This window comes from Gorilla gorilla, chromosome 1 (genome assembly GCF_029281585.2).
Source record: "Gorilla gorilla gorilla isolate KB3781 chromosome 1, NHGRI_mGorGor1-v2.1_pri, whole genome shotgun sequence".
Classification (NCBI taxonomy): domain Eukaryota; kingdom Metazoa; phylum Chordata; class Mammalia; order Primates; family Hominidae; genus Gorilla; species Gorilla gorilla.
In genome coordinates, this window is record NC_073224.2 from 207,873,329 (window position 1) to 207,884,319 (window position 10,991).

Here is a 10,991-nt window from a genome sequence, read left to right on the forward strand (position 1 = left end):
TTGGGAAGCTGAGATGGACGGATCACGAGGTCAGGAGATCGAGACCATCCTGACTAACAAGGTGAAACCCCGTCTCTACTAAAAATACAAAAAATTAGCCGGGCGTGGTGGCGGGCGTGTGTAGTCCCAGCTACTCGGGAGGCTGAGGCACGAAAATCGCTTGAAACTGGAAAGTGAAGGTTGCAGTGAGCCAAGATTGCACTATTCCACTCCAGCCTGGGCAACAACAGCGAATCTCCATCTCAAAAAAAAAAAAAAAAAAAAAAGAAGTCCTTTAAAAAAATGTTCCTGCCGGCCAGGCGTGGTAGCCCACACCTGTAATCCCAGCACTTTGGGAGGCCGAGGTGGGTGGATCACCTGAGGTCGGGAGTTCGAGACCAGCCTGACCAACATGGAGAAACCCCATCTCTACGGAAAATACAAAATTAGCTAGGCATGGTGGCGCATGCCTGTAATTCCAGCTACTCGGGAGGCTAAGGGAGGAGAATCACTTGAACTCGGGAGGCAGAGGCTGCAGTGAGCAGAGATGGCGCCATTGCACACCAGGCTGGGCAACAAGAGCAAAACTCCGTCTCAAAAAAAAAAAAAAAAAACAGGCTGGGCGCAGTGGCTCACGCTTGTAATCCCAGCACTTTGGGAGGCTGAGGCGGGCAGATCATGAGGTCAGGAGATCGAGACCGTCCTGGCTAACACGGTGAAACCCCGTCTCTACTAAACATACAAAAAACTAGCCAGGCGTGGTGGCGGGTGCCTGTAGTCCCAGCTACTTGGGAGGCTGAGGCTGGAGAATGGCGTGAACCCAGGAGGCGGAGCTTGCAGTGAGTTGAGATCGCGCCACTGCACTCCAGCCTGGGCGACAGAGCGAGACTACGTCTCAAAAAAAAACAAAAAACAAAAAACAAAAAAAGTTCCTGGCTGGGCTTGGTGGTTCATGCCTGTAATCCCAGCACTTTGGGAGGCCAAGATGAATGGATCACTTGAGGTTGGGAGTTCGAGACCAGCCTGGCAAACATGGCGAAACCCCATCTCTACTAAAAATACAAAAAATTAGCTGGGCGTGGTGGTGCACACCTGTAATCCCAGCTACTCGGGAGGTTGAGGCAGGAGAACTGCTTGAACCTGGGAGGCGGAGGTTGCAGTGAGCTGAGATTGCGACACTGCACTCCAGCCTGGGTGACAGAGAGAGACTCCATCTCAAAAAAAAAAAAATAAAGAGGTCCAAGACTGTAACTCTGTAACTATAGAGAAGAAATATCATGTATGCATACTACTGGGCCCTGGAGTGAACGATATTTTCATACACATAATTATATCAAAGCCACATACTGGTTTTTAATTTTCAGAATTAGGCTTAGACAAAGAATGGAAGGTTTAAACGTGGTTACATAGGAGAACGTGAATGTCAAGCTTGACGATATAAAAGTAAAAATACAGCTGCCAGGAAGTGAAAAGAGGAAGAGGGGAGGAAAAGTGGTTGGATAGGGTGCCTAATATTCTTGTCTTACATAAAAAGGATTCAAGATATTGACTATTGTTGATGGAAAAAAATTATAGGGATACTTATACTATTGATGAAAATAACCAACAGAAACTTAAAAATATTAAAAGCTATCAATTACTGGGAACAGTAAGGATGGGATGGTGAGCTAAATCATCTGTCATTGCAGGACATCAATATACCTGCATATATGTGTATGTGGTATGTTTGTATATGCGTAGAACATTTGTTTCCAGGATATACAAGAAACCAAAAACATTGATAATTACCTCTTGGAAAGGAAACTGGGTGGCTGGGAGGCAGCAGTCAAGGGGAGACTTTTTCATGGTATACTCTTTTAAACCTTCTGAATTTTAACTATGTAAACCTCTTATTCAATTCTAAAATAAATCAATAATTTTCTTTTTTTTGAGACGGAGTCTCACTCTATTGCCCAGGCTGGAGTGCAGTGGTGCAAACTCAGCTCGCTGCAACCTCCACTTCCCAGTTTCAAGCAATTCTCCTGCCTCAGCCTCCCAGGTAGCTGGGACTACAGGCGTGCACCACCACGCCTGGCTAATTTTTTTATTTTTAGTAGAGAAAGGGTTTCACCATGATGGCCAGGCTGGTCTTGAACTCCTGACCTCAAGTGATCCATTCACCTTGGCCTTCCAAAGTGCTAGGATTACAAGCGTGAGCCACCGCGCTTGGCCAATAAATAAATTTTTAAAAAGAATAAGCAGGCTAGGTACAGTGGCTGATGCCTGTAGTTCCAACTACTCAGAAGGCTGAGGTGGTAGGACGGCTTAAGCCTGGGAGGCAGAGGTTGCAGTGAGCCAAGATCGCACCACTGCACTCCAGCCTGGGCAACAGAGCCAGACCCTGACTCAGGGTCTTGTCACTCAGGCTGGAGTGCAGTGCCACTTTAGAACTGGATAATAGGTTTACAGACTCTGTCTCTAAACAAACAAACAAACAAACAAATAAAAAAACCCAGAAAGTAAAAGAGACTGCTATTGAAGAGTGGGACTAAAAATCTGGAGGCGGGATTGGAGGCTAATGTTTTTCTATTTATTTATTTATTTATTTATTTTTAGAGACAGGGTCTCACTCTGTTGTCCACGCTGAAGTGCACTGGTGTGATCATGGCTCACTTCGGCCTCAAATCCACCAGCTAAAGCAATCTTCTCACCTCAGCCTCCCAAGTCACTGAGATCACAGGCATGAGCTACCGCACCCAGCAATGGTTTTCATTATAAGCTTTTCAGCACTATTGGATTCAATTTTTTACAATATGTTTATATTTGGTCGATAAACATTTTTAAATTAAATAATGAAAAATAAAGCATAATATGACATTGGGTGTCATCTGCATCCAGGAAGAAAAGATTCACCAGGTAGTAACCATAAACTGTCAAATTAAGGCAACTCTTTTTTTTTTTTTTTTTGAGACAGAGTCTCACTCTGTTGCCCAGGCTGGAGTGCAGTGGTGCGATCTTGGCTCACTGCAAGCTCCGCCTCCCAGGTTCACACCATTCTCCTGCCTCAGCCTCCCGAGTAGCTGGGACTGCCAGTGCCATCCACCATGCCTGGCTAATTTTTTGTATTTTTTTAGTAGAGACGGGGTTTTACCGTGTTAGCCAGGATGGTCTCAATCTCCTGACCTCGTGATCCACCCGCCTCGGCCTCCCAAAGTGCTGGGATTACAGGCATGAGCCACTGCGTCCGACAGGCAACTCTTAAGTTCTAACCAGTGCAACCCTTTCGAAGGACAATTTGTTAATAACTATGAAAAATCTAAATGAATCCATCTTTTGGTGTAGTTAATTCTTCTGGGAATCTACTGTGCAGAGATACTGGACACATATGCAATTATTCATTGTTATGAATAAGGAAAAGCTAGAAACAACTTAAAAATTTGCCAGTAGGCCAGGCACGGTGGCTCGCGCCTGTAATTGCAGCACTTTGGGAGACCAAGGTGGGCGGATCACGAGGTCAGGAGATCGAGACCATCCTGGCTAACATGGTGAAACCCCATCTCTACTAAAAATACAAAAAATTGCCGAGCACGGTGGCTCATGCCTGTAATCCCAGCACTTTGGGAGGCCAAGGCAGGCGGATCACCTGAGACCAGCCTGACCAACATGGAGAAACCCCATCTCTACTAGAAATACAAAATTAGCTGGGTGTGGTGGAGCATGCCTGTAATCTCAGCTACTTGGGAGGCTGAGGCAGGAGAACTGCTTGAACCCGGGAGTTGGAGGCTGCAGTGAGCCAAGATTGCACCACTGCACTCCAGCCTGGGCAACAGAGCAAGACTCCATCTCAGAAAAAAAAAAAAAAAATTTGCCAACAGAAGACAAATAAATTGTGAAAATTCTATAACATAGAATACTGCGAGGCCATTAAAAAAATTAGGCAGCAGGTCATGATGGTGCATGCCCATAGTCCCAGCTACTCAGGAGGCTGAGGCGGGAGGATCGCTTGAGCCGAGGAATTCTAGGCTATAATGTGCTATGCCGATGAGGTGCCTGCACAGAAGTTCAGCATCCATATGGTAAACTCCTGGGAGTGGGGGACCACATAATTGCCTAAGGAGGGGATGAACTGGTCCAGGTTAGAAATAGAACAGGTTGGCCAGGCGCGGTGGCTCATGCCTGTAATGCCAGCACTTTGGGAGGCCGAGGCGGGCAGATCATGAGGTCAGGAGGTCGAGACCATCCTGGCTAACATGGTGAAACCCTGTCTCTACTAAAAATACAAAAAATTAGCCGGGCGAGGTGGCGGGCGCCTGTAGTCCCAGCTACTCGGGAGGCTGAGGCAGGAGAATGGTGTGAACCCGGGAGGCGGAGCTTGCAGCGAGCCAAGATTGTGCCACTGCACTCCAGCCTGGGCGACAGAGCGAGACTCCATCTCAAAAAAAAAAAAAAAAAAAAAAAAAGAAAGAAAGAAATAGAACAGGTCAAAACTCCTGTGTTGATCAGTAGTTGGAACAGACCTGTGAATAGCCACTGCACTCCAGCCTGGGCAATACAGCAAGACCCTCATCTCTAAAATAAAATAAAATAATGAGACAGACCCGTATGTATTGGCATAGAAAAATATCTGTTATATGATTAAGTGAAAAGTGTGGTAAATTGTACATCATGCATAGCATAATATCATTTTTCTTTTTTAAAAAACTGCATGTGGCCAGGCACGGTGGCTCACATCTGTAATCCCAGCACTTTGGGAGGACAAGGTGGGCAGATCACTTGAGGCCAGGAGTTCGAGACCAGCCTGGCCAACATGGTGAAACCCCAACTCTACTAAAAATACAAAAAGTAGCCAGGTGTGGTGGTGGGCACCTGTAATCCCAGTTACTTGGGAGGCTGAGGCAGGAAAATTGCTTGAATCCAGGAGGCAGAGGTTGCAATGAGCTGAGATCGTGCCACCGCACTCCAGCCCGGGTGACATAAGACTGTCTCAAGAACAAACAAACAAAAAAACTGTGTGTGTGTACTTGCACAGAAAATATTTTGGGAAAATATGCTGCCAGTAATGGATTTCTGGGGGAATAAGACTATGTGGGACTTTCTTTTCCCATGTTAAAAGCTTCTGTAAAGTTTAATGTTTTTATAAGACACACATGTCACTTTTTTTTTTTTTTTTTAAAGACAGGACCTCACTCCAGTTGCTTAAGCTAGAGTACAGTGGCACAATTTTGGCTCACTGCAGCCTCGACCTCCTGAGCTCAGGTGATTCTCCCACCTCAGCTTCCTGAGTAGCTGGGACTATAGGCGTGCCTCACCACACCTGGCTAGTTTTTTATGTTTTTAGTAGACAGGGTTTCGCCATGTTGCCTAGGCTGGTCTCAAACCCCTGGACTCAAGCAATCTGCCTGTCTTGGCCTCCCAAAGTGCTGGGATTACAGGTGTGTGCTACTGTGCCTGGCCACATGTCACTCTTATAATTAAAAAGTAGATATAACTGAAGGAAGTGTGACAGGGCTCCCATGCCAGTGCCTTTTTGGACATGCAGGGTAGAAAGGGGGAGGTGCCAGCTCTGAAGCTTCCCAGAGACCAGGATTGACCCAGCTTGAGGAATTTTGTGAACCAGAAAACCTAGGGCTTGGGAAATGACTGTTAATGCTCAGGCAGCCAGGAGCCTGCCCCAGAAGCAGCCAGATCCAACACCTCACCAAAGTTCTCCCTGATGCAAGGCGAGAAATGGGCAGTCCTGGGCACATCCTCGAAACAGTCTTTCCATCCTCAACAATCTAGGGTCTGGTGAGACGGAGAAAGAGAGCAAAAACAGGCACAAAGGCATACACACATGCATATGCAGGCACACACACATGCTTCAAGCATAGACACCCACACAGAGACATGCAACCATGCAGCTGTTTGCTGGCACACAGACTCAGGGAGACACCAAGAGATTACACAAACACTGAGATACACAAAGAGAGACACAGAGAAAGGGAAAGAACCAGAGGGAGGGGAAAGGAACAGCGAGGGAGACAAAGCCCATACATTCCCTCTTGGGAATGTTCCTTTGGGATATATATGCAGATCTGAGTCCCATTCTGACCTCCCCCATAGTGAGAGCTGGGTAAATTATGCCACCTCAGTTTCTTCTGCAAAAAAAGGCTAATTATCCTGACCTCAGTGAGTGTCATCTGACAATGTGAGAGGATGTTGCTGCCTGCCTCCGATCTTCCAGATATGGAGGCCTGGTGAGCCAGCCACGGTCAGGGCAGAGGTCAGGGGCCAGGTGCTGGGCAGTGATGGGTGAAGTGAGGGGTACTCACGGATAGCAGAGGAACAGGAGGTTCAGGAAGGAGTAGGTCCTGAAGAGGTGGATGAGGGATCGGCACAGACTCCAGCCTGTTGCCGTGAGAACGGTGAAGCGAGTGAGGAACAGCAGGATGGAGCGAAAGAGGGAGACCTTCCCCCTCTGAGAGGCCTGGGTCAGGGCAAGATAGGACGGGATGGGGCCTTGGATGGAGGCCGAAGGGGCTGTGCCCAAATCCCACCCAGCATGACCTGTGATCCCACCCAGGGAGAGGTGGCACAGCAGGCTGGGCAGAACCTGGCAAGGTAAATCCTTCTCTTTGATGCCCAGTAAACTCCAAGATGGGATGTAACTAATGTTCTTCAACCAAGTCCAAAGGGAGCCCCAAGGAAATACCCTAAGGCTGAAGGGCTGGGCATGTTTCCTTGGCATCCCCAGGGGAAAAGGGGAATCCCAAAGTCCCTGGCCAGCCTCTAGGACCCAATCACCTCCTTCACGATGGACCCAATGAAGCGGCGGCCCAGAACGATGGTGGTCACCATCAGCAAGTTGAAGTCGATCAGATGGAAGTTCTGTCAGGGGGCAGAGGCCTGGGGGTCATGTGGGCCCCTTGCCCATACGCAGGCTTTTTTCATACCCACCTCCCGCTGCCCATTTCTTTCCACAGAGACTGTCCTCATTCTCTGACCTTCATCGGCCTCCAGCTGAGTCAGGCCAGGAAATTACCTAGAGGAGTAGGACAGGACCCCGAGAAGGGAAGTGGGACAGTCCCTGGGGATAAGAGAGTGGTATGTGAGCCCTCTTGCTCTGCTCACACATGCCCCTGTCCCTATACTGTGTCTGCACTGAAGTCTTTCCTCCCCTTGAAGCACTCATGTATGCCTGTGGTTCATCTCCACTACTGGATTAAGACTCTCAGCTCCTGGCCGGGCGCGGTGGCTCACGCCTGTAATCCCAGCACTTTGGGAGGCTGAGGCAGGTGGATCATTTGAGGTCAGGAGTTCGAGACTAGCCTGACCAACATGGTGAAACCCTGTCTCCACTAAAAATACAAAATTAGCCGGACATGGCGGCACACGCCTGTAATCCCAGCTACTCGGGAGACTGAGGCAGGAGAATCGCTTGAAACTGGAAGGCGGAGGTTGCAGTGAGCTAAGATTGCGCCATTCCACTCCAGCCTGGGCAACAACAGTGAAACTCCATCTCAAAAAAAAAAAGAAGAAAAGAAAAGAAAAGGACTCTGAGCTCCTTTAGGCAAAATCTTTGTCAGATTAATCTCCCATACACTTACAGTGCCCAATGTGCTACTAAACACACTAGGAGTATTCAGTGAATCATCAGTTTCCTGTTCCTTCAGCACCTTCCATGTTCAGCATGGAGCCAAGTGCACAGCGGTGCTTAGTAGGATATGCTAAACTGAAACCAAAAGAAACACACACACACATACACACACATGCACACACACACACCCTTGTTGGGTACCTACCAGGGAGGTGTGGGAGGGTGGGTGGGAAGGTGGATACCACCACACTGTCTTGTAGATGTTGATGTAGTGGACGAAGAGTGCTATGAGCTGGCAGAAGAAGAGCTGCAACTCAAACAGAATGCTGGCCTGGACTGGCAGCTCGGGGATCTTGCAGTGCTGTAGAGGCACAACAGTTTGGGTGGCCAGAGGAGGGCTGGAGAGGCCTGTTCCAGAACTGCTCCTGACAGTGGGGAGGGAACAACATCAGCAGCTGACCTGAGAATCCTACCAGGAAGGGCTTCTGAGGCAAAGGATTGTGGGATAAGATCAGAAAAGCAGCTCATAGCAAGGACGGGGTCTTCCTAATCCTGCTTGTCAGACAAAGGAACCTGACAAAGCCTTTTCCTATCCCTAATCTTATTCAGGTCTTCCAACACCCCCTAGGAGAGAAAGAATTATTAGGTCCATCTTACAGATGAGGAAAAGGAGGCCCAGAGAAGGGAGGCAACTTGTCCAAGCCATCAGCAAATCTGGAGCAGAACTGTAATTAGAATCCAGGCCTTTGGATTTATTCTACCATGTCCCACTGCATCTGTCCAAGTGATCACCCTCAACTGAGCTCCCTCTGGGTCTTTTCTGCTGCTTACTCCCCTCTAAGCCCCCACTGGCATCTAGGATTTCACATCTTAGAATCCAGTCAGAGAGAGCCCTGTCCACACCGTCCCTGTGAGGCCACAGTGAGGGGTGAGACAGAGAGGTGGTTTACCTGGTGCGGGAACGAACACTGGTCACCGATGCACTGGAAGTGTGGCTTCCACTAGAGCCCCCCGAGGATCCCGGCTCACAGAGCGGATTTCGACAGTAAGATGTCCTGTTGGGACCTCTTCGTCCTCCTGTGGGGCTCAACATAAAATAGAGCCTCAAGCCAGGGGGCATATATCAAGGATAACAGCAATGAAACCAGCTGCCAGTCACCTAGTATCTCACTTTATCATTTAATCCTCACTGAGACCTATGATCTGGCCCCTTCTTACACCTTCAGCTTCATCCCCTATCATTCTCTACCTCACACCCACCCTCTACCACCCGCCCCATGCTCTAAACATCTTGATCTTTCTTTCCTCAGTAAGCCAAGCTCATTGCTACCTCTAGCACTTATAATATCCTATCTGGAAAGCCTTTCCTGGACTGCCATTTCTGAAGTTTTGAAGTAACTCCCCATCACTCTCTCTCCAATTTCTATTCTTTTTTTCCACCAGAATTCACTCTCTGAAATTATCTTACTCATTTGTTAATATGCTTATTGCTTGTCTGTCCTATTACAATGAAAGGTCAATGAGGTCAGTTACCTTATCTGTCTTTTTCACTGCTATATGCCCTACCTCAGTGCCCAGCAAGTATATGTTGATGAGTGAATGAACCCAGCAAGGTAGGTTTTTCACACATTAGGAAACTCAGCTTACACTATGTCACAGTATCGTGGCTGGATCGTGTGCTCTCAACTCTGGTACACATTGGGTCCCATTCAGACATAAGTTTCTGGAGGCCTATAACTCTGGGTACCTTTGGGACAGCTTTTTCATCCAGGGCCCCATGATTCAGCTCAAAGGGCATTCTGGGATCTCATGGGCAGGACCCAGGGCCTAAATAAAGGGTCAAGGATATGGCTGGGAGAATCCTGTGGCTGTGGACTGAAAAATTGGACCTACTAGGCTGAGCAGTCTAGCCCAAGCTCCCACGCACCACTTTGCACAAAAGTTCTGCACAAAGCTCCTAAGCACCTAAAAAAGTCACAACCTGACTGGGTGTGGTGGCTCACGACTGTAATCTCAGCAATTTGTGAGGCCGAGGCGGGAGGATCGCTTGAGACCAGGAGTTGGAGACCAGCCTGGGCAACATGGCGAAACCCGGTCTCTATTAAAAATATATATATACATATACATATTTTTAAAAAGTTATAACCTGTTCATACCTCTTCACAGTAACACAGCAGCCTCCATTCACATACACCCCACGCCGTAGCATCTCAGCTCGGAAGCGTTTCCCACACTTCGGAGCCAATTTTGGGCTTGGATGTATGCCCAAAATTATAAACCTCCACAAGTCTCTAAAAAGTACCTGGCGAAGAGCTCTGCCCTCCATAAACCCCCAGACCAGAAGCTCTGTTCATACGCTGTTATACTTGGCTTAGAAAATCCCACACAAACACCCTTAGTCCAGTCCAGAAGCTCTGCCCACACCCACTCTCCTCTCTTCAGAAGCTCTGCACCCACATAAAGCCCCTCAGCCCAGAAGCTCCGCCTACACACAACTGTCAGCCCAGAAACCCCGCCCACAAGCCAGTAAAAGCCCTCTCAGCCCAGAAGCCCCACTCCAGAATGGGCTCCCTCAGTCGGAAGTCTCCCCACCCCACCGCCCCCAGTGTAACCCCTCCAACCCAGAAACGCCGACTGCACTAGCGCCCCCTGCCCAGAATCTCCACCCTTAGCGCTGAAGCCACGCCCACTGGTAAGTCCCGCCCCCCTTTCTAGCCCCGACGAACTGGTCCTCACGAAAGCCCAAGCCCCCACAGGGCTTCGTCTTAGAAGCCCCGCCCACCATCCAATGCCCCGCCCCCACAACAGAGGCCCCACCCCGCAAAACGACAGGAGGGGGCGGGATCCCGTCTGCGCTCGCATCCCCTCCCCCTCCCGTCACCGGGCTCCTGTCCGCGTGGAGCAGCAATTAGCAGCCTGGCCATCCTAACCCGTGCGCCCGCTCGTTGCCAGGCCGAGCCTGAGCCGCTCTGCTCACCCATCTCCTCCCCCCGGTGCTCTCCGCTTCGCCGCCGCAGCTCCTGCGGGCAATATGTCGGAGGCGACGGCGGCCGGGAGAGGACTAACCGCCGCAGCCCAGTCCCGGGTATCAGCCGCGCGCTCCCGCCGCGCCGCTGCATTTGCATACAAGGCGGGCTGGAAGCTGGCGCGCGCTTCTTAAAGGGGCCGCCCGGACGGAGGCGGTGCCTGCGCGCTCTTTGTTTCTCGGTCCCCCACGCCCTTCCTGCAGCTGCTGGTGAAGAGACTCAAGAGGGAGGGGAACGGAACCCACCTCCTGCTCTTCCCGTGCGTGTCTTCTCTCAGCATCTCCTGGACCGGGGCGGCGGCGACCGGGGGAGGGTGCGGAGCCGCCTCTCCGCTCCCCTAGGGGTGGACCATATCCCTGACCCGTCCGCAGGCACCTCCAGCCCAGCCCCACGTTGCGCTTCATCCTTCTCTTAGGCCTCACTGCGCTTTA

At 49.8% G+C, this 10,991-nt stretch overlaps 1 protein-coding gene across 6 annotated transcripts in view; it reads right to left on the reverse strand.

The window, feature by feature from the left end:
- The window catches only part of TMEM39B (transmembrane protein 39B), a 30,326-nt gene extending 19,551 nt beyond the window's left edge, over positions 1 to 10,775 (reverse strand). The window contains exons 1-5 of one of the 6 annotated variants that reach the window (XM_031005791.3): positions 10,512 to 10,775; positions 8,485 to 8,611; positions 7,740 to 7,959; positions 6,742 to 6,825; positions 6,270 to 6,424 (exon numbers count right to left, since the gene is read on the reverse strand). In XM_031005791.3, coding sequence (XP_030861651.2) covers positions 6,270 to 6,424; positions 6,742 to 6,825; positions 7,740 to 7,959; positions 8,485 to 8,611; positions 10,512 to 10,659 — 734 coding nt within the window. In that variant the 5' untranslated portion in view covers positions 10,660 to 10,775. Of the gene's footprint in view, positions 1 to 6,269; positions 6,425 to 6,741; positions 6,826 to 7,739; positions 7,960 to 8,484; positions 8,612 to 9,690; positions 10,080 to 10,511 lie in introns of those variants that run through there. The other 5 variants (XM_031005830.3, XM_031005807.3, XM_019014382.3 and 2 more) reach the window with 5 other exon arrangements.
- Between the last annotated feature and the right edge of the window lie 216 nt (positions 10,776 to 10,991).